The following is a 27,374-nucleotide window of genomic DNA, read 5'->3' as shown; positions in this document are numbered from 1 at the left end:
ATCAGTATCGCAATTGGTTGAAGTGAAGGAATCTCCTGGGGCTGAATTTAAATCGGCAGCACATGATTGGGGTTCTTGCACGAAATGTAATATATGTGGTGGAATTGGGTTTGGCTCAGGGCTCCAGTAAAACTAAGATTCTGAATCCTATCGCCGCACATACTAGGAATACTCCCATTGAATCTAAAATGTATGATCCTGGATGTAGAATCGAGGAATTTAAGAGTAAAATGTCCTCCTGGCCTTTGAATTACAGTCATGGAAGTGGACCTTGATTGTTCTGGTCTTTAAGGCAAGAGACTGGCTACTTCGATAGAACTACCGGTTATTATCCCTTTTAGGAAAGTTTTCACTTCCTGTGTTTTAGATCACCTCCAGTCGTAGGCTGCTGATAATTTGCTGCTTCCGTTGCAGACAGGGTTGGATCCAGTACCATTCACAACATCAGATTGTTGGGCACCTTGATTTCTTGTGCTAAAACCATGGTCAGTCACTCTGTATTACATCTGTAGACTTCCGTGCGGTGTTCGACCAGGTCGACCATGCGCTATTGTGAAAGAAATTCAGGGTGATAGGGTGTCCACATTGGTTGTTGGGGATCATAATAGCTCTGCACAGTAACGTATCTGCACAGAATGCGGGGTTGCTATGAAATCCAATTAATGTAAATAAAGGGGTAAAGCGGGGCTGCATGTTAGTGCCCCTGCTTTTTAATTTGTATATTGCAGACTTGTCCGCATGTTTAGCAAAAAGGCAAAATGCTCACCTAGAATAGTGATTTCCACGTTTATGATGGACCAGGTCTTTTCTGGTATGAAGGCTATGTTGGGTGACTTAGGCTTCTATGCTTCAGCAAATGGTCTAACAGTAAATTTGGCAAATACCCGAATGATTATTCGGTTGGTGTGCAAGTTTGCTCACCAACATGCAAGCTTATCCCTGGGAGGCATTCTTGTACTCTACAAGCAGTGGTTCTGTCCCTCGGTGCTGTACGGCCAGTCCAAGCCTAGCACTAGCTAGATAGTCCCTTTCAACTTCTGGTTTACATGTCAAAGGGACAGTAGTGAGATCAAAAAGCTCTGTATGAGCTTAGTTTACTTCATGCAGTTCCCACCCTTTGCCCCTCCCCCATCTGCTCAGCTCCTTCCTAGTGGCAGCTGAGATGCATGGGGAGGGACAATGGGACATAAACTCCTCTTCCCACCCTCACAGCATCACTAGAAGTTGTTGCTGCAACAGGAGCATAAAGAGGAGAGGGCAGAAGAGGAGCAGCATCTTCAATAAAGTTCATTCTGCCTGGAGCCCATGCCACACACCGGGCAGCCGCCCCTGCCTGCATGCTCCGCTATCGCATGGTTCTCTGCAGACCTCTCCTGCCTCCCAGATGTTGGTCATGGCTCAAGGGGCCCTAAAGCCAACAAGGGTTGGGGAAAGGGCAGGCTTTTAAGGCAAGGGGGCCGCTAATTTATATATGGGTATTCTGCCTGGTAAACTGGCATTTCCTGGTAAGAAGAGTGTACTGTACCCAATATGACGTCATTAAACTAGGATAAGATGACAGTAACCACATATAGCAAGTCGCACTAATAACTGGTTTACAATATCAGTCTTTGGCCATAGAAGGCTGTACTTCAAATCAAGGCAAAAAAACGGGCTTTTATTAGTTCTGCTGGGCGTAATCACTCCCACCCATAGCATAACAAGACAGCACTATAGTTAAAATATGGTCGGGCAATACAATTGTATTATATCTCCTTTAGTAGCCATCTGTTCTTTAACGTTTTCTGTTCTTTTTTCACATCCAGCATATCTTTCTACGAGGTCACATTTTATGGGTGAAAGAAGGGCATCTGCAAAGGAGATCTGTCCTGAGCTTTTTTTGATCTTTTCTTTGAAAAGATACAGGCGGCTTCCCTCCAGAACAGGGTGCTCAGCTAAGCAAAGCAGCATATGTGTAAAGTCAGAGGTGACACCAGAGCAGACTGAAGGCTTATTGAGAATGTAAACATGGCTGACATTCATATAGTGGATGCATGTATACTTCTGCTGTGTACAGCCCAAAGGCAAATCAATAACCGCAATACTGATAAAAACATGTACGTGCAAAAAATGAATCCGTGTTTTAAAAGCACACAGGCTCCAGAGGAACACAATTACTAATTATACAGAGGTCTATTGCAGTCCTCACTCTTTTAAAAGTGAGTCTACAGAATGGTGGGTAAGAATCGGATATGATTTCATTTAGTCAGCTGTTGCCTAAATTCACATAAGCCACCACGTGGCAGTAATTAAACGAATGCACTTGTGTTAATGAACACTGGCGGAAGCCTGGTGCCGAAATCCCAGCATCCTACACACTCGATGCCGGAGTAACAAGAAATAAATCTTCTACCAAAGATATGTAATGCGCTGTTCAGAAAATTAAAGTTATTGCCTATTCTGATTTTTTTTGTTTCAAATGTAAATCAGAACATTTTGTTTATCCGCTGGGTTTTCGCTCATTGTTCTGGGGAAAGTGACAGTCCATACTGGGAAACATTGTTTCCCCTAGTCTTATGGCTTTATTGCCACTTTTGGCAACTGTATTTCAGTGCGCAAAGTACATTACTGTACTGCGCACTGGGGTCCCTGCGCTTTCGGGCCCTAGACATCCCTTAAGGATTTTTTGGCAACTGGACAATGTGCCTAGGAGTAGACTGGTGGCAGCAGAAGCTTTTTGTGTATTTTTAGTAACTTTTACTGAGCTATACTGTGTTTATTGCGTTTGGCTCAGGACTGTGGCAAGTGTCTGTTATGGCCGCGCCGCAAGGTTTTTTGTCTTCTCCTTTGGCCATTTTGTCCTTTGGACTTCCCCTTGCTCTTTGCGATCTGGGGAGTCCTTATTTGGGCATGCATTAACCCGCGAAAGCTGTTGCTTTTCGTGGACTAATGTATGTCACATGTTAGGGTACCCAGGAAGTGGGCTGTGATGGTCTGGTCCCAATCCACACTACTGGTGCTAGGATGTCTGGTGTGCACGAGAGCATGAAAGCTGCAGTGGTACCCGATTGGACTACTGCTAGCGTGCATGAGTGGGGCAGATCTCCTCATTGGCCAGCAGGGGTGCAAGAACTCAGTGGACTTTAGTATACGAGGAAGGGCTCTGAGTGCAGACCCGCAGATCACCTTGAGAGCCGAATCAACCTCTACACAGAGCCAAGTATCATGAGAAGCAAAGCAAATCCAAGGACCGTCCAGAGCCATCCAGAGGTTTGGAACCCTGAGTCCGCTGTTGTACTAGTAGCACCCTGCTTTGCGCACGATTTCTGAAGACCTGCAAAGGTGCTTCAACCAATCACCAATCACTCACAACGTCTCCTTGGGACCCTGCAAACAAGCTTTATCTGAAGTGTCCCTGGACCCTCCAGTGGACTGACAAGCTTGTCCCTTGGCACCCGTGCTGGAGAGTTGCTACCTTGAGTTTCAGCTCGAGCTTTGGGTGGAACCTAGTTAGCACTGCAAGGTACCTTCTTGCTAAATCTCTTCATCCCTACTGCTTTGGACAGCGAGAGAAGCGTGCGTCAGTTCACAAGACTTGGGTGCTCCTGCGTCACTGTGCTACAGTGGCGGTCACTGCTGGTGAGTTTCCAATCTTTCTTCAAGTGTCCTGAGACCAGCTGCATCAGTGCTTTCTTTGTCCTTCATTCGTGACGAGAGATTCAGCTACTGATGTAATTCAGACCCACATCCGCACCAGCAGCGCCTGTGCTCTTTGAAGCTTTACCAAGGATTGGATTTCGTGGTCCAGGTGACCTTCTTCTAACCTGCCAAGTTTGAGCCCGGAGTGAGCTAAGGGGGGTGAGTAATCATACCACTTACCGGTGGCCCCTAGTTCAACCATACCATTTTTACGTGCAAAGGATCCCTTGAGATCTTTCTCTTGACTTGGTGGATCTTGCTCCCTATAGTGGACTGAAATTTGGGGACAGCTTTGTTCACTATAGCATACCTGTCTCTGACTCTTGAAACGGAATTCCTCACACTCCAGTTTCCTCTTCTAACTTTTTCTTACCATTGAAGTTCGCCCCTTGTGAGCTTTACGCATAGACAAGCGCTTTTACGCACAAACATTTCATTGAGCACATGGCTCCAATCTTCGTAGGGCTGGACTTCTTAAGTTAGGGATACCCATTTCTAGAGTTGGCCATTGTATTAGAGTTTGTGCGTTTTCCATCCTCACAGGGTTCGGCGGGAATCCACACTCCACTGTATTGACTGAAAAGTGACTGTACATATGTTTTACATAGTGTGTGTTTAAGTGGTGATATTACGGTGTTCGTCATTATTCACGTGCGTTTGTTATTTTTGATATACTACTGTCTAAGAAGAATTCTTGTGTCCTACTGTGTGCGCTCATTCAAGACCTCAGGTAACCCCCCCCCCCCACCCCCTACTCCTGACACATAGCCTTGACTGCACTCCAAGCTACCTTTAATTGTCCTGGCTAACTTCGCAGACGTTAGCCCTGTTTCACCAAACAAGGGTGGCCTCCGCCTCCTGAACATCTGTTCACCAGAGCAGTTCAGAAGTCCATTCTAACATCTACTAGAATTCTTCAACTACCATTCACCAATTTGGAGTTCAAAACTATGCAGTTTTCAGACTTGAATAAATGAGCTTTCACTTTGTATAGCAGTGCTCTGCTACCTGTGGCTCTCCAAAATGTTTGGACTACAAATCCCATGACTCCCCCTTCACCATTGGCGAGGCAAGATGAGGATGATGGCCATTGTAGTACAAAACATCGGGGAGCCAAAGACTGTAGGCCCATGTATTCCAGCATAATTAACAAGCATTGGCAAAGCCAATAGTTTTGGGGTTTACTGCTGTTCTTTGAATTTTGTATTTATGGGCACTAGGGTGCAAGGAGGAGAGAGCAACGTTTCAAAAGGAGTGTGATAATGGGTGTGGGTGTCCAAGAGAATGAGTAGTAAAGAATAGAGCAAGGGAGGAAATGATTTGAGAGAGGGTGCCATTGATGATGAGCAGGAGGAAATCGGAGTAAGAACGATTGAGCATGAGAAGGTAAGAAATAAAGCGACAGTTTGACAGGAAGGATGGGAGGCTTAGAGAGTCGGGGTGGGTGGGTTGTAGAGAGATTTGTGTTGGAGTGGAGCAAGTGGAGGTAGAGAGTGGGGGTAGAGAGTGGGAGTAGAGACTGTTGAGCTAGGGTGGAGTAGAGCGGGTGGGGGTAGAGAGAGTGGAGGAGATGGTGGTATAGAGAGTAGAGGTAGAGTGGGTGGGGTAGAGTCTGTGAGTGGGTGTGAAGAGTGGGGATTGGGTGAGTTAGGGTAGAGTGGGTGGGGATGGGTGATGGGGCTGAACAAACAAGAACAAAATAGTATCGGGAGGACTAGTGAAAAGTAGCCCAAAATAGTTCCAAAAAAAGCACAACCAACACATAATGAGGGTGGGGGTAGAGTGTGGGAGTGGGGTGGGGACAGAGTGGGGGTGGGGGGGGGTAGAGAGTGTGTGTAGGGTGGGAGAGGGGTTTGTAGAAAGGCAAAAGGCAATGTAAGGAAGAGGGGCTAAAGATTTGGCTATTTTGCATGGTTCAGTGGTATGTACAGTATTGCTGGCATGTACAGTTTGCTGTGTAATGTGTGGTGTGTGAATTATGTAGTGGTAGGTGCATTTGTGTTGTGTGTGCAAGTATGATGTGTGTTGTATTGTAGTGTTCTGTATGTTGTCTTGTGGTGTGTGTTAGTTGCACAAACAAGCAGTGTCCTGGACACTGCTTATCGGCCTCTATCCCGGGTAAGAGTCTCAACCAGAGTCTTTAGTTGCAGCTTGTCCGTTGCATTGTGTTGTGTGTTTATTGTGTGCAATGTGCTGTGTATGTGTGATAAGCCCAATATGTGGGGTATTGTGTTGTCCTCTATGGGAAATTGCTGTGCGATTTGTGTGTTGCGGAAAGTGCACTGTGTACTTTGATGTGGATTGCTATTTATTGTGTTATGTGTGAAAACCTCCAAGGGCTTTTCCCCATCAACCCCCTTTTCTATCCTCTTTGGGGGTGGGTAGGGAGGGGTTAATGCTATTGGGTCCAGATCCGGGGAGTGGATCAGAGAGGGATGAGGAGTCCCAAGGTAAGACATTGTGTCCCCCTTTCCTTAACACCTCCCAAAAGAAAAAAATGAATGAACGCAGCCAGTGAGTTGATGAAAGCAATAAACGTCGGGTCTATGTTAAATTAAACTTGATGGCAACAGTATCCGACGAATGATGGTTGTTCGTGTGCAATAAGACACAAGAAAAAACAAAGCAGCCTAAAGAACTGTAAATTAAAGATATAAAATGACAGAGTGGTCCGGCGAAAGAAGATTGCCCAATCGAAAGTCTCTGTGAAATGTCTGATGCCGTAGAAGTGGTGGGAAGAGAAAGAAACTGAGATGCAAGATTTGAACTCTTGTTAGGTTTGATCCTGACAGAGGGAAACCTGAATGTGAGAAATATCTTTGAATTTTCAAATAACTACTCTGCTTGAAACCACATTTATCATGAGGCCTTTGTGTAGGAGAGGAAAAGTGACGTTTGAGGAAAGAAGATCGAAGTGGTCATGCTGAGATAAAAGCAAAAGTCTTGCAGTTTTTGAAAGTCTTCAATAGCAGAAGGAAAGTGAAAGGAGGCTTGAGCCCGACTGAGGGAAGCCTATGAAGGTGTGATTGAAGCTCGGGGAAGGGAACCCCCACAAATTGTGTTTTAAAGGTTTGAGCCAGGCGGAGGGAAACCTGCACTGAATTGTGGTAACCAGAAGGAAACAAACTTTTTTTGAACTGTATTACAAGCTAAAAGGTGACCTTAGCTGGAGTGGAAAAATCCGAGAGGTCCAGCGGATAAACTAGTGACTTTTCGTGGATGGCCAAGAGGGCCCTGGTCCATGAAACAAACTGCATCCTTGTGTCCGAAGCCAGAGTGTGTCGCAAAGGTCCAAGTGTGCCACCTTACCCGTGCTACAAAGCATGGGGAAGGAGGTTTACTCAGCTATACTGACATTTCTTTTGAATACTGATTTTCCTTTTTGCATTACACAGTCCCTTTACACATGTATTGTATTAGAAGAGGGCAGGCATTAGGTTTATTAGTATATGCCATTTTATTTTGACTAAGGACTGACTAGGACTTATTTTCTTTTTGTTTGATGGTCGAGAATACTCTCATCTTAGTTATAGGGCAAGATAGGAGTTTTCCAACCCTTTTTAAACCAACAATAAAGGTTTTGAAACGTGCAGCTCTTGTGTCAGTGTCTACTTGTGACACCATGACTCCCTTATATATGGTATGTACATTAATATCATGATGGGCCTTAAAGTTACAGGATAGCATTAAAAGGTACATATATAGGTACGGGCATCATACAATGACAAAGCTACATTAACTACTGACACTGAACTTGTTTGAGTAACGCTGCAAATATGTGCCAGCGGTGGCTTAACAACATTGCAAGCCGCCGCCAGCACATATTTGCAACGTTAGTGAAACGAATTCAGAGCAAGAGGCGGCTTGACTTTAACGATGCCGACTCTAACATTGCAAATATTTACAATGTTAATAAAACAAAAAGAAAAATCGGAGACAGCGGCAGTGCAACGTTAGGAAAACAAAATCAGAGCCAATGGCTCTGAATTAGTTTCACTAACGTTGCAAATATGTGTGGTGGGTTAACAACATGAATGCACCGCCCGCACAGATATCCAACATTAGTAAAAACAAATTCAAAGTTGGCGGCGGCATGAGAAAAGCCAAGCCGCTGACATTCAATTTGTTTCACCAACGTTGCAAATATGTGCAGGCAGCGACTTGTTGTTAATTTTATTTTCAAATTTCTTTATTGGGATTTGTGTATTAAAACAGTTAAATCATTGAGTCAGGCAATCACAACGGTAATAATCATGAGTGATCAAAATAGACCACTTGTGCATTAATGATTAAACGGAAAAAACAAAACAATAACAACATTAACAAGTCTCCATATGGTCAATGATGTAAGCAACATGGGGGGGTCAAGCAGCAAGTGAGCACAGGTTAGGTGCTGTGCCAGTATTATTTACCAGATATCTTGTGTCAACAGGGGCTAGTTGCTCAAGGGGGTTTATCATCGTTAGAGGGGTTAAGTAAGGCCCAGGTAAGAGTTTTCCAGGCGGCAAGTCCCAAGCTCGTGTCTTCAGGGGATGTGGTGAGGCCGTTCTCCCAAGCTGAGGTTTCTGCCTCTATCCAGCGCTCCAGTTCGTTGTGCCATACCTGGTATTGTGGCGACTTGTTGTTAAACTGCTGCCGGCACAGATTTGCAAGGTTAGTAAAAGGTTAGTAAAAGAAATGAATTGTCAGATCAGGAAAACCAAGCTGCCGACATTAAATTAATTGCACTAACGTTGCAAATATGTGCCGGCAGCAGGCTAACATCATTAATCTCAACATTAGTAAAAACAAATTCAATGTCGGTGGTGGCTTAAAGCAAACGACACAAATTCACATGGACATTAGAAAAACAAATTGAGTGCCAGCGGCGGCTGAATAACATTAGGCAAACCAGGCCATGACCGGCATTACATTAAAGCACAAAAGCACATAAGCAAAATAAAAAAATAAAATAAAGGCTTTCACTGTTCTTCAAATGTAGAAGACAAAATGGGTTACTTGTACAAACACACAAGTACATCCAATCACATCACTAACTGCACAGCCATTCAGGTGCTCCTTACATCAAAAACACTTCACCAATCCCCCACATGTCACTAGATGTACTTTTAAAGAGCCATTTTAAACCAAAATGTAATGATTACAGTACCTTGGCCATTATAATGAACATTACTGTAAAATATGTAACATAACTTGAAAACTGCAGTAAATACATTTTAAAGCATCAATCAACTCAAATAACATTAACATATTGTGGCCGCAATTTTGGAAGTAAAAATGGCAGACAAATTCACCACACAATACAAAATCAACCAAAGAGTGCAAAAAGAGGTGCGGTTGGAGGGAAAATGGGCGGGAACGGGAGTAAAATCCTATATCACTTAGCAATGGGCGTGAAATGGGTGGGACACATATCCAAACTACATAAATCCATCCTCATATGTCATCTGCATTGAAAAGCATTACAAACCTACATTTAAAGCCCCCATTTGCTTTAAAGATGGCGCTTTTGGAGCCACCTAATAGCTAAAACTGAAAACAGATTTTATTTTTGCCAGATTTATCCAGTACACTACATAAAATAGAATGATATACAATTATTGCCATCCAATCGAAGGTGGTACTCATCTCACCATCCTCGAATGGATGAAAATGTGGCTCTGCCAGAACTCAAACCGAACCTGCAGAGCACTCAACGATCTTAGTGTCAATCTCTGCATCGTACTGAAGAACAACTTGATTAAATTAGATGATGTAGTGTGTTTTTGAATTGCAACATACTGTCGAGTCACTGAAAAACTTCAGTAACTGTTGAACAACGTATCAAAGGGACCAATTTCACCCTAGATAAAAAATAAGTAATTGAAACAAAAGTAACAATACTTCAAATATGATATTCAAATCACAATGTCATGCAATGCAACCATTTACCGCTGTTTAGGGGACCAACTCCAAGCCTTGAGGGCCGTAATCCTGACAGGTTTTCAGGATATCCCGCATTGTTATTCAGGAGAACAAATTTGCATGTATTTAAAATCATTGTATACAAATTAATCTCATGAATATTAATGAGGGAGATCTGAAAACCTATCAGGATTCTAGCCCTCAATGCCTGGAGTTGGACAACTCTAGTCTAGGCAATGGTGGCGAGATCTCCAACATCCTGGTTAAACAATTACTGATTGTCTAATGTACGAAATTCTTGCCAGGCATCAATCAGTATAATGAAGGAGAAGTAGGTCTCCAGGTATGAAATTCTACACAGTCTGGGGTCATGGTTTAGGGGCACAGCAAATTCCTTTGCGTCTCCTTTCCTATTCCTATGTGCATTATTCTACAGAAGATGAGAGTCGGTACAATGATGTTTCACACACTCAGCTTTACCCATTGAGAAAAACTATGGCTTTTGTCATGCCACTTTTTACTTACAAAGGGCAGGAGAGAAAAGCTATGGAGTAGAACCGGCTTCATTCAGAAGAGCAGGGTTCAAAATTGCTTTGTGCTATTAAGCTCCTGCGTTAGAAGAGCCCGGTTCTCTTGACACAAAAGCTACCAGGAGCTACTTTTAACCCCAAAGTCCAAGCTTCCATAGAAACCTAACCTACGTTAGATCAGCTGTGCGTTTGGGAATTTGTAAACATTAGCATTGGGGCACATGCAGATGACATTTAGAGCACATCGAGCCATATATAGGAGGAAAAGTCACAGTTTGCATCTCACATGGATGTTCGATTTGCGGCACACTAAGAAAGCTCCTGCCAGATACCCAGGAGTTGGTTTTAGCACATGCTCATCAAATCATTATTTCATTTCCTCCAAGAGGAAGAGTACTCATGCTAATCCTGACGAAACACTTATTAAAGTGGCAAGGATCTTTCCAGCTCACAACCTGCCTATTTCAATACCCCTACAAAATTGAAGGGTGATGGTTAGACGTTTTTTGTTATCATTCAGATCCAAATTACACCAGACTGATGAAGCTCAACGAGGTGACGGGTTAGGGTGGGGGGGGGGCGGGAGGTATACTTCAGGTCTTGTGCAGAAAAGATGTGACCTAGAACTTTGGGCTAGGGGCAAAGCCCCATTTTCATTTGTTTTTCCCCCTTCTGTAATGGAATGGCAGGCTGGGAAACAATGGTCTGGAGGGTTGCCCAGAGCAAGGCAAGTGGCTATGATTAATTCAAAACTACACAACAAATTGAGAGAAAAGCACACCCTTTTTTGTATGAAAATACTGGTTATGGTCTTCAATCATGTAGAGCTCCTTAGGCTCATTAGGTCTTATTCAGTGTAAAGGGTGCGGGGATGGGGGGGGGGAAACAATTGACTCTGGTATCACAAGTCATCACAATAATGAACACAATCGAGTTCCTATCGGTAATAGGAACTCCCGTCCCTGCACACCTATAAAGTAATGGAAAGGTAATTTTTCCAATCAGATTTTAGAAGGTCTCTAAGGTAGTTTGATAGTTTACTATATAGAATTTCAAAAGTATTCTTATTGAGCGTTATCATATTTTCAGTTCTTTATAAAATTGAATTTACTTGAAAAAGTTCTTCTGAGATTTGAGTGTATATAATAAATGATGTGAACAAAGCACCAAAATTGAGTTCTTTTGAAAGATGGCAATATTAGATGTATTAATCTCCTACTTTGTTCATTATGATTAATTCAAAAACTTCAGCCGTCAGCCTATTTTACTTTAGGCCAACACCCACTCCTGATATCAAATCTTAGCCCCTATACAAAACACACAACATAACCACAACACAGTTTGACCCCCGCAGACCTTTGCCCCCTAACCTATGACTTTTCCTCCCCCATGTCAAAGCAGACCAAGGTGAGTGACAGTGCACATACATACGGAGATAGAAAAAGCATATCAATGTTTGTAAACAGAGGTGTGCCCATTTTCAACCTTTAGTCAAGAAAGCTATACAGAATGCGAAATGGGAACTGAACCAGAAATCCCCCCCACCCAAAAAATAATAATGAACAAAAAAATGAATTAAAAACTAGAAAAACAGCAAGATTTGTTCCAAGCTAAAATAGTAGAAAAAGAAAGAAAATGTTACTGAGGCTTGGAATAGGTGTTGTGTCTTTGCCAAGAATGTAAAATGTTCAGCACTCCCAATGCCTGGGGTTACTTTGCAGCGTAAGAGTATCGTGGCTGGATGGTAGTACTGACTTCATACACCACATGAAAGCTCTGCAGTAGACTTAGCCTCTGGAAGGTATAAGAAAATCGAGTACTTCCCGCGCTGTGCAAGTCAGAGCGTCTCACAATTCACCCTATTCTAGACAGTTAAAGATACTTGGTGGTTTTGATGCAAATTCTTGACTGGGTGATCTTGGACTGTGCAGTTTGGTTAAAGATATTTTTTTTAAAGAGAAGAAAAAAAACGTGGCCTTTTGTCGTTTTTTTCCCTAAAGAAACTCAAGAAACCATTCTGGCCACACACAATTAAGAAATCAAGGATCACAACCCGATTTAACTAGCCTCTGCCAGCTAGCGGTGTGCCAGTATGACCGATTGACCTACTAGCAGCCTAGCACACACCAAGCCATTCTGACTATCCTGCTGTTTCATACAGCGTGCAGCAACCTATGTTGGAATTACAGCATGGCTGTATATGTTGCATGTAATGGAAAAACAGCAACCGCAACCCAGATAGTGCAGCAGTTGCAGAGGGTAGGATCACCATGCCATAGAGTAGCTAGGCTAGAGGCCTAGGTTGACTGCCACATACCAGTAGCGACTCAGTTTCCCAGGGTGAGCCCGACAGCAAGATGGCCGAGGGCACCTGAAACAACTGAGGCTCTGCAGAAAGGGATGGAATGGTTCAGGTAGAGGAATAGATGTCCAGAGAAGAGTACATTAGTAGGAGCAGCATCGGGATGGTCATATACAGTGGACACCTTAAGAAAAGTCTGTGAGACAGGCCCCCCATGACCTCCCCCCCCGCCTCCGCAGCCCCTCCCCCACGAGCCCTCACCCCCCCCCCCCCCCCGATAAAGAGTAGTCGCCTTTCAAGCGGAATCAGCCTGTCGGGGGCTGTATGATAATTAGAAGCAACTGTGCTGGTTTGGCACTCTGGGAAACAATTTGCCGATCACTGAAGGTGCTTCGTCAAATTAAAAAATTAAAAAACAATCAGCTGGCTAATTCAAAGTGTGCGTTTATTGATGTGTGCCTTAATGGGCATTCCTCTTTACCCTCAACAGACAAGCATCAGGGTGGAGGCAATCAAGCACTTGATAGCGTTAAGGTAGTGGCAAGATGAGACCACATGGGCACTTATCAGAAAGAAGTTGGCACCTTCACCCCATAGAACCTTCTAGGGGACAGGGAGCATACATTGTGTACAGGTAAAGCAGCAAGTAGACAGACTGTTCAGAGGAAAGGGCCAATACAGGCTACCTTTATGTTCTTAGGCAACGCGTTGTCCCTGGCCTGAAACCGTGGACTTTTTAGTTGCATGGATATTCCGACGTTTCCTTAGTGTTTTGGTGAGGCAGGGGAGCCCCTGTTAGGGATAGGCAGTTTTTTTCTCTTCTTTTGTGTATAAATAAAAGCCTTTGCTCAAAAGCATGCCAGCTGTGCGTCAGTCTCATACTTCTGCACCCTTACACTACATCGAGACCCCAGGCAAGTTGGTGCCATACAAATATACCTGTGTGAAATGAATCGTGTGTGTGTGTGTGTTGGAAATGTGTATAGAAGGAGCATTTGGACAGGTCAAGAAGATAAGACGTGTTGTATAACACATACACAAAGTTATAGTTTCCATCTCCAGAGTAAAACTGCTGGGAGCTTTTTAGCTCCTGGTTACAGCCTAGAAGTGCCTGGTTAGCTTAACACCAAAATCTACCAGGTACTACTTTTGGTACCCCAAGCCGAAATGCCCCACAAATATACCCTAGTGACTCTACGTATCTGGAAATTTAAGATATTTGAACCATAAACGGTCATACGTAGCAGACAAAAAGTTAAAGTGTACACTGCATGTGGATTTTTGATTCATGGCACGTTCTGCCTTAGCTTCTTGTTCTCCAGAGGCAGTCCGACGCCCGAAGCAGGAGCTGGTATAACACCTGCGCATCAAATCTTTAGTCAATCCCTGATCTCGTGATTTTGTGGAACATGGATACCAGGTCCATGTTCTCCGATTGAAGCTCCTGCCTAATGGCCAGTGCCAGAGATACAGGAGCTGCTTTAAGATTTTCCTCATGAAGCGTCTGTTTGGTTGGTGGGGGGGCTTGAGCAACAAGTACATGTACATACATTATATATATCTCTCCCTCCCTCTCCCCCTATCCCCCTCCAGTGTTTTGTTGGCTTAGCCTCTTCAAAAAGAAGGACCAGAGTGATGTGGGACCCACCCTTCCAGTATGCTGCATGTGCTATTGACTGATCAGAAAATATAGATGGAACAAAATCTTTTTAGGTCTATGATACAGTGATAACAGAAAGAGGGCCCGGAATATAGAAACTGCATGAAAGAAGTTGGAAAGTTGACGTTAACAATAAATGATTTCCCTACTGCCTAACCTCAAGCGTGTTCGTAAAATTAAGTAGCAAGGTCCCCAAGCACTTTTGCATTCTGCGGTCTTTCATCAGCCCAAGGGCGGTTCACAAAGACATCTGGCGTGCACATGATCTCGCCATGCACACGGGCTGCGTGGCAAGAACTCAAACTGTTGAAGCATTTGCTCATTTGTGGTGGTGGGGTGGAGAGGGATTGCTCGTTTTTGCAACTGGAAGCGATTACAAACATTGTCACTGCTTGATGTGCTGACTAACTCTTTGTGAGTGGATAGCGTGGCGTGACTGCAAAGACTGCCCCATTACTTCATGCACTATTGTCTGGCAGCCTTGACACCAGAGGCACCTTGTAAGGTCTCCGCGATTGTTATTTTTTAACTGCACAAATGTTAAATCCTGTATGTACACACACAGAGCGGATGCCGAGTCCCATTCAAGAGCGAAAGACCATAGAAATCAGAAATATTTCAAGATATTCGGATGGGAGCCTTGCAGCTTATCCAAGGAGCGCTGAAAATCAGCCTGCTCAAGGTAGCCCTTGGAACTGGTCTGACCACCACCCCATCTACACAAGCCTGTGACAGGTATCTGGGCCCTTAACTAAAAAAGTTACAATTGGAACCATCCATCCCATTAAAAGGTACCGAGCCCTTAAATCTTGCTGATGCTCATCCTACCCAACATGTTAAGCGTCCATTTGATCTCAGCCAACGTATCGACCAGTGACTGCATTGAACCGATCCAGCCAACAAGATCCTTGCACTGTCAATTGTACATCACTACATGCTTGCTTAACAGGAACATCCTTTCACTGACGGTATGTGACTGGTTTCCTATAGAAAAAAGGATGTGTACATATATGACCTACAGTCAGTTAAATGGTTAAAGCAATTAAATACTTGGGATGTATAGCAGTGTCTTCACACACATAGGAAATGAATTGGAAGCTAATGGATTAAAATGATAAACGAGGTTCACTCTGGAACAGTGTAGCAGCATCTTACATAGGTCACTTTCAAGGCACCATATAGTACAAAAGTGAACACATGGGCAGTATGTAGAGGACAAATGATATATGCTGGCCTGTCGGCTCGCTTCCGCTCTCCATAAAAACAAACAGGAACAATCAGTCTTCAGACACACCTCCAACAGCTACACCACACATACTCAGAAGCTCACAGCTCTTGGGGGTGGCGCTGTGGAGCAGCCCAAGATGGCTGCCTAGCCTCTCAGCTCCGTGCAGCGCAGGCTTTAATCTTTGAACATCTGCGGTCCTACTTGCTATATGATACCGATACTTCGCCGAGGCACTGTGCACACACGTGGCTGTGCTCTGTGAGAATTTGGGACAGTTTCGACCTTTGGGGACCCGGCTGTGACCCCTGGGAGCTGCTGGCCGGGTGCGGACCTCGCCGGCACGCGGCCGTCGCCCCCCTCAGCTGGGATCGCCTTCCGGGGCCTGCGCCAAGATGGCCGGAGGAGTGGCCCCGGCCCCACTCCCTTCACACATCGCCGCGGATCCCGGGTCCCACCGCGGGAGCCTGACACTGCTGGCCGAGGGTGCTCCCTGGTGGCGAGCCGCGGCGGACATAGCCGCGTTCTGGGCCTGCGCTGGACAGCGCCCTCCACCCTCACCCCCCCTCTGGAGAGTCCCTCATCGGGCTGCCCGTGGCCCCATATTTACTGCGACAGTCGTTTTCCACCAGAACGGGGGACTCAGGTGAGGAGTGGAGAGGTGGTGTGTGCGGCGTTCCCCCCCCTCCTCCCTGCGGCTGCCCATTCCACCTGCGCCCATGTGTGCTGCCTTCATTGTGGACCCGGCGTTGCCTCTTCAGCTATACTTGGGCCCCACTACGTACCAGCCTGCCGAGTGTGGGGCTCGCTCATACAAACTAACTGAGGCCAGGCCGCCTTACAATCTGCAACCGCCCAGGGGAGACACCCACCCTAAACCACCTTGCTGCCGAGCTTGGCTGCGCGGCTGGGGCGGGGGCATCATGTGAGGGCCCAGCTAAGACCTACATCTACTCGCTCCATCGCCCTCCCGCCCCCCATTGTCCCTCTCCAGCTTCCAGACCTACGCCGACCAAATGCCAGCCAGATCTAAGAGCGCTACCCACGTGGGGCACCATGGACAAGTTCACCAAACCGGTCCCTCGAGCTGAGGCAGACCAAGCGTCATCCTCGCCTGACCCGGGCCTTCACCGCGGTGTCACACCGCCTGATCTCACCACTTTAATGGAATCCATGGCCAAAAACTTTGCCGCCATTCACGAAAAGCTTGACGACATCAATGCGAATGTTGCCTCTCTTAAGACTCGAGTGGACCAGGCGGGATCCAGGATCACCAAGGCCGAGAATAGAATTTCGCTCAACGAAGATTGAATCCACATGCTCCAAGACACTGTGGCTTCCCTGTCGCGGGAAATAAAAATGTCAAGGCGAAATGTGACGATTTGGAGTCTCGCTCCCGCAGAAACAACAAATGGAGGATGCAGTTGAAAAACTACTTAAAGACCTGCTAGACAATCCTGATCTTTCACCGTATTTCACTGTGGAGCGAGCCCATCGGGCCCTATCGCCTCGCCCTAGACCGGGCGACATTCCCAGGCCCATCATCGCTAAGATACTTAATAATCGCGACAGGGAACTCATCCTACGCCTGTCCCGGGAGAAGGGAGACCTTGGATTTGAGGCCCACACTATCAGAATCTTCCCCGACTTTTCAATTGCGGTGCAGCAGGAGAGGCGCCAATTCCTCGGCGTGAAGAAACTGCTCATGGAGCGCAACATCCACCACGCTATTCTGTTCCCAGCGAGGCTGAAAATTACCTACAATGGCAAGCTATATTTCTTCACAGTCCCGGACGAGGCAGTGAAATTCATCGAATTGCAGATACTGCTACAGGGCCTAAGGAACGGCCCCGCCAGCGGCGACTGATCATGAACAGTACGACCCGGAATGTCGCATCATGTCCACTGATCCTTATTTTTCATGTGTTAATGGCAACCAGTCATCGTTCACTCTGCAGATATGGCCTCCTATAACATACATTGGGTTGCGGGTGGCTCCCAGACGAATTACACTCTCCCCACTCCTCTTAGTGCCTGGGGCCAGCCCTACGTCCCTCCTTCTCCTACTTCGCTGCCTGGCCTGAGGGCGCCCATCTGGGGTCAGAGGCCGATCACAAGATCCGTCTACCGCAGTAACATCACTGGGACGGCAATGCTGCCCCACATTATGCTTAAGCTGCCGGCCGCACGGCACTAGCGCTCTCCACTGCAATTACAATGTTTGTTTTCATTTGGTTACTCCTTATGTTTTGCCCCTTTTGGGCGGGAAGGAGGACTGTTCCACGATGGATCTGGCCCTTCGGCCCTCACCTCTTGGTGGGATTCTGCCTGGTTGGGGGCTTTTGTGTTCTTTGGTGGGGGGCTGCACTGCATGTTGTAGTTGGGCAGTGAGGGTGGGGGGCGTAGTTGGGGTTGTGTTTAAAGTAAAAGGCATGGCAGAGAGATACAGAACGTCGACGCACTACACCTATGCGGGTGGTGAACGCAGACTACGACAAGGTAATGTACACTACTGCAGGGATGTCCCATAATGTGACACCATGGCTCTTAATATAATGTCTTGGAATATCCGCGGACTGAGCAACTTCACCAAAGCCCGCAAGATAACTGCCTATGCCCAGAGGCATGGCGTTAAGATTCTCATCCTTCAAGAAACACACGTCCTGGGGCGCCTGGCAACATCCCTCGCCACGACGTGGGGCAACAACAGGTACTACACGAAATACTCAACCCAGTCCAGGGGGGTGCTGACATCAATCCACAAATCAGTCCAGTTCTCATTGCGCACCAGCCATATTGACCCCGAGGGTAGATTTGTAATACTTCACTGCTTGCTCGCCAACATGGAATGCCTCCTTGTTAATACATATGCCCCTAATTTTGACGCTCCAGAATTCTTCGACGCCATCATCAGCATACTTCTAAAGTACATTGGTATTCCGGTCCTATGGGGGGGTGATATGAATTTAATCCTAGATGGCGACCTAGACAGATCCGGTACCTCCCGCAGAGCCCCATCACGCGCGGCTCATAGGCTCCTGGCGCACATGAATACACTTGGTTTTACAGATGTATGGAGAACCCTCAACCTTCAGTCTAGAGAGTACACTTTTTTACTCATCGGTGCACGATAGCCACTCCAGTATAGATCTTTTTCTCATATCAGGCTGTATGGTGGGCAGGGTCACGGAGGCCAACATACTACCGCGCACACTTTCGGATCACTCACTGATGACACTACGCATAACACTGGGACAGGACCGCCCCCCCCCCGCTCCTCTTGGAGATTCAAGGCTGAGGCCCAACGGGACATAGTCTTCAAGGCGGATATCCTGGCTGATATTAATACCTTCTTTGACTGCAACAACAGGCGGGATACCTCTGACCGGATGTGATGGTAGGCATTTAAGGTCTTCATTAGAGGGATGTGCATTTCTAGAGAAGCCGGGGTTCTCAAAGCTATCAAAAGTAGCCTGCAACGGTCTGAGGCAAAACTAAAGGAACTTGAGAAAGAATATGCTGCTTCCCCTTCCCCAACCATACTGGCACAGATCAGAGCGGAATTGGAAGCATTTGAGTCCCACGCCCAAAGGGAGGTCCAGTATTATGCCCGTCCCGTAGCGGCCAGGAAATATGGAGAGGGTAACAGACCGGGAAGGACGCTGTCCAGGCTGGTCCGCACGGAGGGGGGCAAGACTCGCATTGACGGTGTCAAAAATGCAGACGGCAACCTCTGCTGGTCTGACCAGGACATTCTCGCGACGTTCACTGCGTTTTACACAACTCTATACGGCCCCCAGCAGGAACATAGTTTACAAGACACATATGCCTTGCTGGGCCAAATACCCATGACCCTCCTCTCCCACACCGCTAGCAACCAGCTTGAAGCTCCATTCACCCTCGACGAGATAACCAGTCATCTCGAACTGCCCGATGGGCAAGGCTCCTGGCCCGGACGGTCTCACCGCCGAGTTCTACCGAGAGCATGTAGCAATCCTGGCACCCAGACTCTTGGAGGTTTGGAATGAGGCACTAAACCTGCACACCCTGCCCCAACCCATGCGCGAGGCGCTCATAACCATGCTTCCCAAACCTGGCAAACCGCTGGACGAATGCGGCTCTTACAGACCCCTTTCTTTGATCAACACCGACATGAAAATATTCGCCAAGATTATCGCTAACAGATTCCTCCCTATTATGACACACTTAGTCCATCCCGATCAAAGTGGTTTTGTGCCCGGCAGGTCCACAGCGCTCAATATCCGCCGCTTGTTTAACGTCCTGGCCAGAATTGCCCCAATGCAAACGCTGTAGCTGTCACCCTTGATGCCCAGAAGACATTCGATATGGTGTCGTGGCAATACATGTGGGCGGTACTCTTAAAAATGGGAATTGTCCCTCGCATGATGTTGTATATCAAGCTGCTCTACACAGACCCCATAGCCAAAGTCCTGGTCAACACCAGGACCTCAGCCCCCTTCGCCCTACAGAGAGGTACCCACCAGGCCTGCCCATTCTGCCCGATACATTTTGCACTAGCCATCGAACCCATGGCTGACAGCGTAAGGGACAAACACACGCGTAGAGGTATACGTCTGAGCGACGCCCCGGAGATCATCTCGCTGTATGCGGACAATGTGCTACTTTATATCAGGAACCCGTCCACCCACCTGGACCCGGTCATACGGGACATTACCAAAAATGGCACTTTTTCAGGCTTTTCCATCAACTATGCCAAATCTGACATTTTCCCATTCACACCGACCACAACACAGCCGTCATGCGAATTCCCCCTTCGCTGGTCACCAAAGGGCATCAGATACCTCGGGGTGCAAGTATCCCTCACCAAGTCCTCACTACTGGCTGACAATTACGGGGCTGTAGCGTAGCTTGCCGAAGCTCAACTGTTGAGATGGTGTAACCCCCCGCTCTCCTTGTCGGGCAGGCTGGCTCTAATTAAAATGATAACTGTCCCCAAATTGCTCTACGTCTTCGTCAATGTGCCGATCTGGCCTGGAAGGCGATACTTCAGAAATCTGCACTCTCTCTACGCTCAATTTTTGTGGCATTCCGGTGCGGTCCGGAAGAAGTGGCAGCATATGACCCGTCCATATGAGGAAGGGGGCTTCACGGCTCCCGACTTTGCAAAATACTTGACTGCTGCACAGGCCCAACAAGCCACAAACTGGTACACGTTCACTGACAATCCCCCCACATGTGAAGCTCGAGAAGCTAGCTGGAGATGGGTTTAACGCCCTCTCTCTTTTACTCCACCACAGATTTCACACTGACGCCCAGGCCGACCCCCTGGCGACTACAATCATGGCGTGGAAACAAATACTACACTCACAACCCGGCCTTCACCCGTATTATAAATGGTTGCCCATTTGGCAATTCCCAGGCCTCACCCGCACACATGATAAACTTCTAATGAAACACTGGGAAGACTTGGGATATCGGGCCTTGTTCGATTTCTATCCCGTTGGGAAGTTCATCACTCCGCAAACATGGCGTCAGGGCCACTCTGGTACTGCGCTAGAGCTACTGCAATATTTCAGGCTGAGAGCAGCGTTTTGAGCCTACTGGCCCTCATACCCTGATGAGCCCCCAGACGCGCCAGAGATACACTATATATCTAACAGTCGGGGCTAGAGGGATCGTGTCTTCCCTATATAAAATGCAGATGACCAACCTCACAGAGTTGCCACGTGCGGCGCGCGAGCTATGAAGCGACGAATTGGGACACCTTATCACCGACACAATGTGGAAGAAGATGTGCGTACACACCTGTGCCACTTCCTTTAATGCCAGATACAGATGCATACAATATAAGCTCCTAAATCGCCTTTACTGTACTCCGCACAGACTGGACAAATTTACATGCACTCAAGCTCACCCCTGCCCTAGATGTAAATCTTTAGATGCGGACCATATGCACATGTTTTGGTCCTGTGATGCATTGGGTCCATATTGGAAGGCCATAGACGCCCTCACAGAAATCACAGCGCTCCCCATCTCCCCGGAACCGTTAGCTGTATTGTTTGGCCTCTGGGATAGCCCTGAATTGGGGAAAATGTCCAGGTTTCTGAATGTTGCTACTATAGTGGCAACAAAATGCATATTGCAATGTTGGAAACGCGCTCACCCCCCCCCCCCCTCATTTGAAATGTGGCTGAGGGCCCTCACCTGGACTCAAACGTGCGAAGAGGACTACATCAACACCCTCCCGCAGACCTCCCGTCCCAAGAATGTGTGGTCAGAATTTTGTACCTACCTGAACAACAAAGATGATCTAGAACTGTTGTCTCCCCCCCACCCTCAACCAGTGTACAAGAACCTTTGCCCAAAAACCGCAAAAGTCGCGTTGACCATTTGTCAGCGATGTCCGGAGAAGTGAAGATCAAAATACCTGGCCGCGCACCCATGGATAATGCAGAGTATTGGTGGAAAGTTGTGCTTCACTGGGAAACGCTCCAAGAATTCACACATTCAACAATTTTCAGACTTTTTGTATTGCTTTACTGAGCCTACAAACTAGTTTTGCCGCGTTTGTAAACCATTAGGGATCAAATCTGCAGTGAATTCCATCTGTTTACCCCCTGGTGTACAGTGCATTCATTAAACGCAAACGGGCAGTGTGACAAATGTATATATAATCTGCCAGAAAAGCACCCCCAGATGGTAATAACTTAATTGGAACCCAGCCTCATACAACAGGTACATTTCTTGGAAGCTATTACAGGGACCTGCAGAAATCGAAATTGAGGGGAGCTACTTAGATCTTGGTTGTCGCCTAGAAGGGCCTGGTTATACCATCAGCTATGACTGGGTATGTTTTACCAGCCAGGCGAAATGGTGCCATGCAAACACATGTATGGGCCATCAACTCTGTGCGTCTCGGAATGGGTATAAAAAGGAGAATTAGGTCACGTCGAGAGGGCATGCAAGTCATAGTTTCCTTATCCAACAGTTGTTTGTTTACTCCTCATGTGGAAGTAAGATTTGCATCATGCTATGTACCAACTCTTTGTTCCCCAGGAGATAGGTCGACCCACTTTTGCGATCACCGATACTCTAATCATTTGTATCACTGATTTGTGTAGGATGACTGCAATAAAATAAAGACCCCTGTTTTGCTGATGGAGGGTGTAATGAAAATATGGAGGAAACGATTAAAAAACATTGAGGAAACAATACTGTAATGGTAGACAATGACGTTCCAGGAAAAACGTAAAGTCGAAGGACGGTGGAAGGCTGCACTGACTCAGACCTACCACATCTGTTCCGGGTATCAAGTTAAGCGGGAAAGAAGTGAGGTAGCCTTCTTAACAGCTAGAAATAAGAGGTATACCAGCCACTTTTACTCCCTAAAATAGGGAAATACTCTCAAAAAAGAAAAATAGGGTGTAAAAAGAGTCCCAACAAAAAATAGGAAACAGACACAGGAGCCTGACCCTCTGCCTTCACCCACATAGCTCAATGGACATGCTAAGACCAATGCCACAGGAAGAAACTATTATTACTTCCGGATCTCAAGTCATAAATATGTATCTTTTAACGTGCACTAATGACTAGCTGAAAACAAATAGTCATTTCAGAAACATTTCTGTTTTACAGTTAAACATATTTCTACTTGATTATGAAGAACTCACATTGGGAATGGGACTTTTTGCTCCCTAAAAAAACATTTTAGCCCCAACTTTAAAAAAATAGGTAGTAGAATACTTCCACTACAAAATCTTACCTGGAGCACTGCTTCTTGCCATCAAATGAAAGGCATAAAAGAAAAATATTTTTGGGGCGTGGTCCATTGAAAAATAATGTTAACTGTTTGCTAAACAAGAGTGGATATCACTCTGCATAAATGCCAATCGATTCCCACAAATTGTGGATTCGCTGGATAAGCGCATTTCTATTTTTCATAGCTTTGAACAGGGAGATATTTGGGGGAGAGAGGGGATGTAAAAAATTAGGGCAGTTTAATTGCACAACTCCCCATAACAGTGACTGGTCCATTGCATTTCAGTTTCACGCTCAACCCGGAGTGTCCAATTCATGCTCAAGAAACTACAATATAACTCACAAAAGGAACTTCAGTAAGTTTCTGTCCAACTTTCCCCTACTTGTTCCCACTATTTCCCCTCACCCTTCACCAGAATGCATTTCCAAAAACTGTATTGTAAAATGATAGTAGGAGAAGTAAGGGCACGTTGCCAACCTCCAACTGAAGTCATTAGATGTCCGGGACTCGCTGCCAAACTGGAGAGGCATTCCCAACAACTGAGCAAACAAAGGGAATTCACCTAGGAATCATTGGACAACTTGGGAGGCATTCCTACTGACTTAGTCTCGAGAGAATAGCTGAGCGGCAACGCGCCCGCCTTGGAAGAAAGACGACTGAAGCAAAACAGGTTCCATCCCGGGGTCTGCGCTTAGAAACCTCTGAGTATTAAGCACCTTATAATTAAAATAACCAATTATAATCATGACCCAACACAAGAGACATCCCCCACAAAAGCGGACACCTGGCTGCATTCTATTTTCCCCTCGCTGGCATTGCTCCCTCTTTCCTAGGTAGGTTGCTACTTGTAGTCTGCAGGCGAGCCAGTAGGCCATGGATCCAGAAGGAACAACTGCAACCTTAAGTTCCTGGTTCTTCTACAAAAGGGTCCATTCTACGTTTTAGGAGGGCTGGTAGGACTAGGTTTCAAGAACCTCAACACCTATGACAAAGACAGCAAGCTGGAAAGTGGGGTGCGTACAGAATTGTGGTGTGAAAAGAAGCAACTGCTGCAGAATGAAAACTTGCATTGGGGAGTGTCACCGGTCACAACCCGCTAATGACTCAGACTTTAGGTCTTAAATGCAAAAATAGCAAACTGCCTGTAAAATACTATGTTTTGGACCATAACCCTGCATCTTACACTCATGAGTTTGGAACATGAGATTTCTGCTGGCACGAAACAGTCAGCATGCCTCTTTGTAGCATGTTTCCTTCAAGCACTTGGCCAGACCATCTCCTTGAATTCACCCTGGATAAGAAGTTTTCACTCTACCCAGTGGCATTGCTAGAGGGGGTTATGGGGCGACCCGTGCCCCCCTATGAAATCATGGGCCTCTCCCTCTGCCCCCCCACCCGCACCTAAGGGGAGCAGTGACTGTTCTCTGTTCGTGGTGTTATTTGTGACTCTCACTTAGGCAAATGTCTGCAGATCACACGGCAAATACTCTCCTTTTGTCTGAAAGCTAGCAGTGATCTTGGTATGCATTCTGGCATCTGTATGATCATGAGCAAGAGCCACTTATCAGGTGTCCCTGCCCGGCTTCTGCACAGGGACCACCATAGCATGCAGAGCAGCTTGCAGCCCCTCCCACACACAAAACTGCTCATGATGGGCCATTAGTAACTGAATGGTTTTGTGCCTGCTTTCTGATGGGAGGGTCAGGGGTGCAGTGGGGTGTGGGTAGTTGGTGTGCACAAAAGCCTCTCTGCAGGAGTGCTTATGACGTCACATTACTTTTCTCTCTGCTCCACCCCCCCCCCTACTTTTGTCTTTGGCCCCCTCCTAAATTTGATTCCTGGCGACACTACCAACTCTCCCCAATGAATTCACATTGGCTCCATGGCCAATTACAGCTCTGGCAGACCGCAGCATAAGGGTGACTGTGGAAGGCACAGCAGTAAGGATGCTATGGGAACTGACAGTGCAGGAAATGGGCCAGAACAAGACGTATTAGGGTGAATATTCTTACCAATCAAAGCAGAAGAGCCCGTTATTCGCTTAAAAAAGGTTTTCTTAATGGATCTCTATAAGACATGTTGAACATTTAAATTTGTTGACATTATGTTGTTCCCATTATGCTCTTTGCTTATATGCAAATCGCCAGGATTGGGTTTTATATAGCGATACTGTGTTGCCCAACCTGGGCAGGTGGCACGCCCCTTGGCCCCGCCCTTCCTAAGAAGTGACCGGTTTCCCCACAATTAATGTTATCCATTTCCAGCAGAAAGGAGGGGGGGTGGCGAGAAACTCGAGAGCGGAGTGACAGTGAGCAAGCGTTGAGAGGGGGTTTAAGGAGGGGGAAAAAAGCAGGGCTGTCAAGCCTTGCTTTTCTGTAGAGATTTCAGGGTCTTGGCTTGTGACTGTGGAACTTTTTGTTAATAGAATCTCGCTGTGAGATGGAAAGATTGTGCAATGCATTACAAGTAGGTTTGCCTCCCCCACCTAGTCCCACTTGAGGAATAGCGCGGTTAATCCGCGTAAATCGGGAGCACACGCGAGCTCATCAACCGCTAACAGAGCCTAATTGCTGCTCAACACCCCAGCCAAGCAACGTCCCCACACCCCCTATCAGGACCCGGCATGCGCCTCACCACGCACCTTAGTCCCCCCCCCCCCCCAGCGCCTCCTCTCTCTGAGAGCGACCCCAATCAGGCATCCCAGGAACCGTTTTGCACTAGTGCACCCCTAAATATGCAAATGAGCAGAACGAAATCCGCTTTCCTGCACTGGGGGAGAATAACCTTGAATCCCCAGCGCATTCTCAGCGCCGGTCTGCAGCGCTACCCCCCTCCACCCCCCTCAATGCAACACGGACACCTCTTGATCCCGGGCTATTTGCTGCGGCTCTCTGTGATCCATCGGGATTAATTAGATCCCAGGCAGAAACTGCACACCTATGGCACTGAAAATACCCGGTCACTGCCTACGCACTGGGGGGGGGGGGGGGATACGAGGGGGGGGGCACTTTTTGCAAAGTTTCCAACACTTTCGCATAGTGGCTGAGTTCCATTCACTTCACACCCTCCTTACGTAGAGCCAAAGTTGTCTGCATGGGGGTGGGTAGGTGGTATGCACACCTCTCTCATCCGCCTGTGCTTACCCATGGCTGTCTCCTTGCTGGCTGCAATCTGGCTTCGTTTAACTGGCTCCTCGGGGGCGGAGCGGCTGCTCTCGCTCGCTAGCAGGGGTGCAGGCAGGCGCTGGGGTCCCGGGCAGTGCGGACAGTCCTCAGCCTTCAGCTCTCCCTTCAGGCTGCAGTGAGCTGGTGGGGCAGGCTGCTGCTGGGAGCGTGACGTCACCGGGCGGGGAGGCTGAGCTGTGGGCTGGGTAGGGGGCTGTCTGCTCAAGTTGTCCCTTCCTACAGTGGGCGCAGTGCAGACGACCGGACCCTCGCTCCACCGAACTCTTTTGTGAACCGGGGGGAGCTTTACAAAAGCAACACGTTTCTCCTCAAACTAATCCTGTGCGCAAGGCATACAGTAAAACTATCCAGGAACGGCAGAAAGTGCCTTTGTACCATCAATATAATGTCCACTGCTCGCGCTTAATCTGTGTTTGGGGATTTCTGGACAATGTCAAGGTCACTGTCGATGTTTCAAAGCTCTCCCTGTTCACACCGTTATTTATCAATTGATGTCTGGGATTATTTTTCCTCTGCAGCTTTATTTCAAGCCGTTGCCTGGGCTACCCAAGAGGTCAAGTATATTTTGCGCAGCTATTTATCTATGGCATCTACAAATGTGTTCTCCAATGGCCACAATGAGTCTTTCATTGTGTCCCTGGGCGTTTACTTGGCATATGCACAAACCGCTAAAGAAAGGGCAGCCGGCTCAAGATGGTAAGTGAATCTCGCTGATTGGCCCTGCCTAGCTACTGTTCTGATCCTATCGAACCACGCGTCCACCCCATGCCACAATGGGATTTGCATTACCCCCCCCACTCCCCTAGACCTTTTAAAAAACCTCTCTGGCCCCTGTGCTGTGTTCTTTGCCCTCTTCGTCTCCCCTCCTCGTGCTGTTCTCCTGCAGTCTACAGACCTTCTAATTGTGCTGTAACCTCCTGCATGCGAAAAGCCCATGCTACTTGTGCATTGGAAAGACCCTACAGTATTTTACGGCATGAAATGGCAAATAGTGCGGCACAAACCTTTATTTATTGCAGCATTTTTGTGGCACAGTTTGTATTAACTGCAGGGTTTAAGATTACCACATTGCAGGAAAGAGGCAGAGTGCAAGGCTACAAGAGAGCCAGTGTGTCATTATTATGTATCTTTTGTATTAATTTAATAGGA

At 46.9% G+C, this 27,374-nt stretch overlaps 1 protein-coding gene and 1 long non-coding RNA gene across 4 annotated transcripts in view; one reads left to right on the top strand and one right to left on the bottom strand.

Annotated features, from left to right (window-relative positions):
• The window catches only part of GPM6B (glycoprotein M6B), a 394,200-nt gene extending 367,668 nt beyond the window's left edge, over nucleotides 1-26,532 (bottom strand). Inside the window, exon 1 of one of the 3 annotated variants that reach the window (XM_069639488.1) lies at nucleotides 26,184-26,532. In XM_069639488.1, coding sequence (XP_069495589.1) covers nucleotides 26,184-26,187 — 4 coding nt within the window. In that variant the 5' untranslated portion in view covers nucleotides 26,188-26,532. The remainder of the gene's footprint in view (nucleotides 1-26,183) is intronic. The other 2 variants (XM_069639484.1, XM_069639487.1) reach the window with 2 other exon arrangements.
• The window catches only part of LOC138528048 (uncharacterized), a 205,444-nt gene that overhangs the window by 35,006 nt on the left and 143,064 nt on the right, over nucleotides 1-27,374 (top strand). The window lies entirely within an intron of this gene.

The sequence above is a fragment of the Ambystoma mexicanum genome, chromosome 7q, assembly GCF_040938575.1.
Source record: "Ambystoma mexicanum isolate Mex_15411 chromosome 7q, UKY_AmexF1_1, whole genome shotgun sequence".
NCBI classification, from domain to species: Eukaryota; Metazoa; Chordata; class Amphibia; order Caudata; family Ambystomatidae; genus Ambystoma; species Ambystoma mexicanum.
The sequence above is the reverse complement of the archived record's forward strand: the minus strand, read 5'-3'. Positions and strand labels throughout refer to the sequence as shown.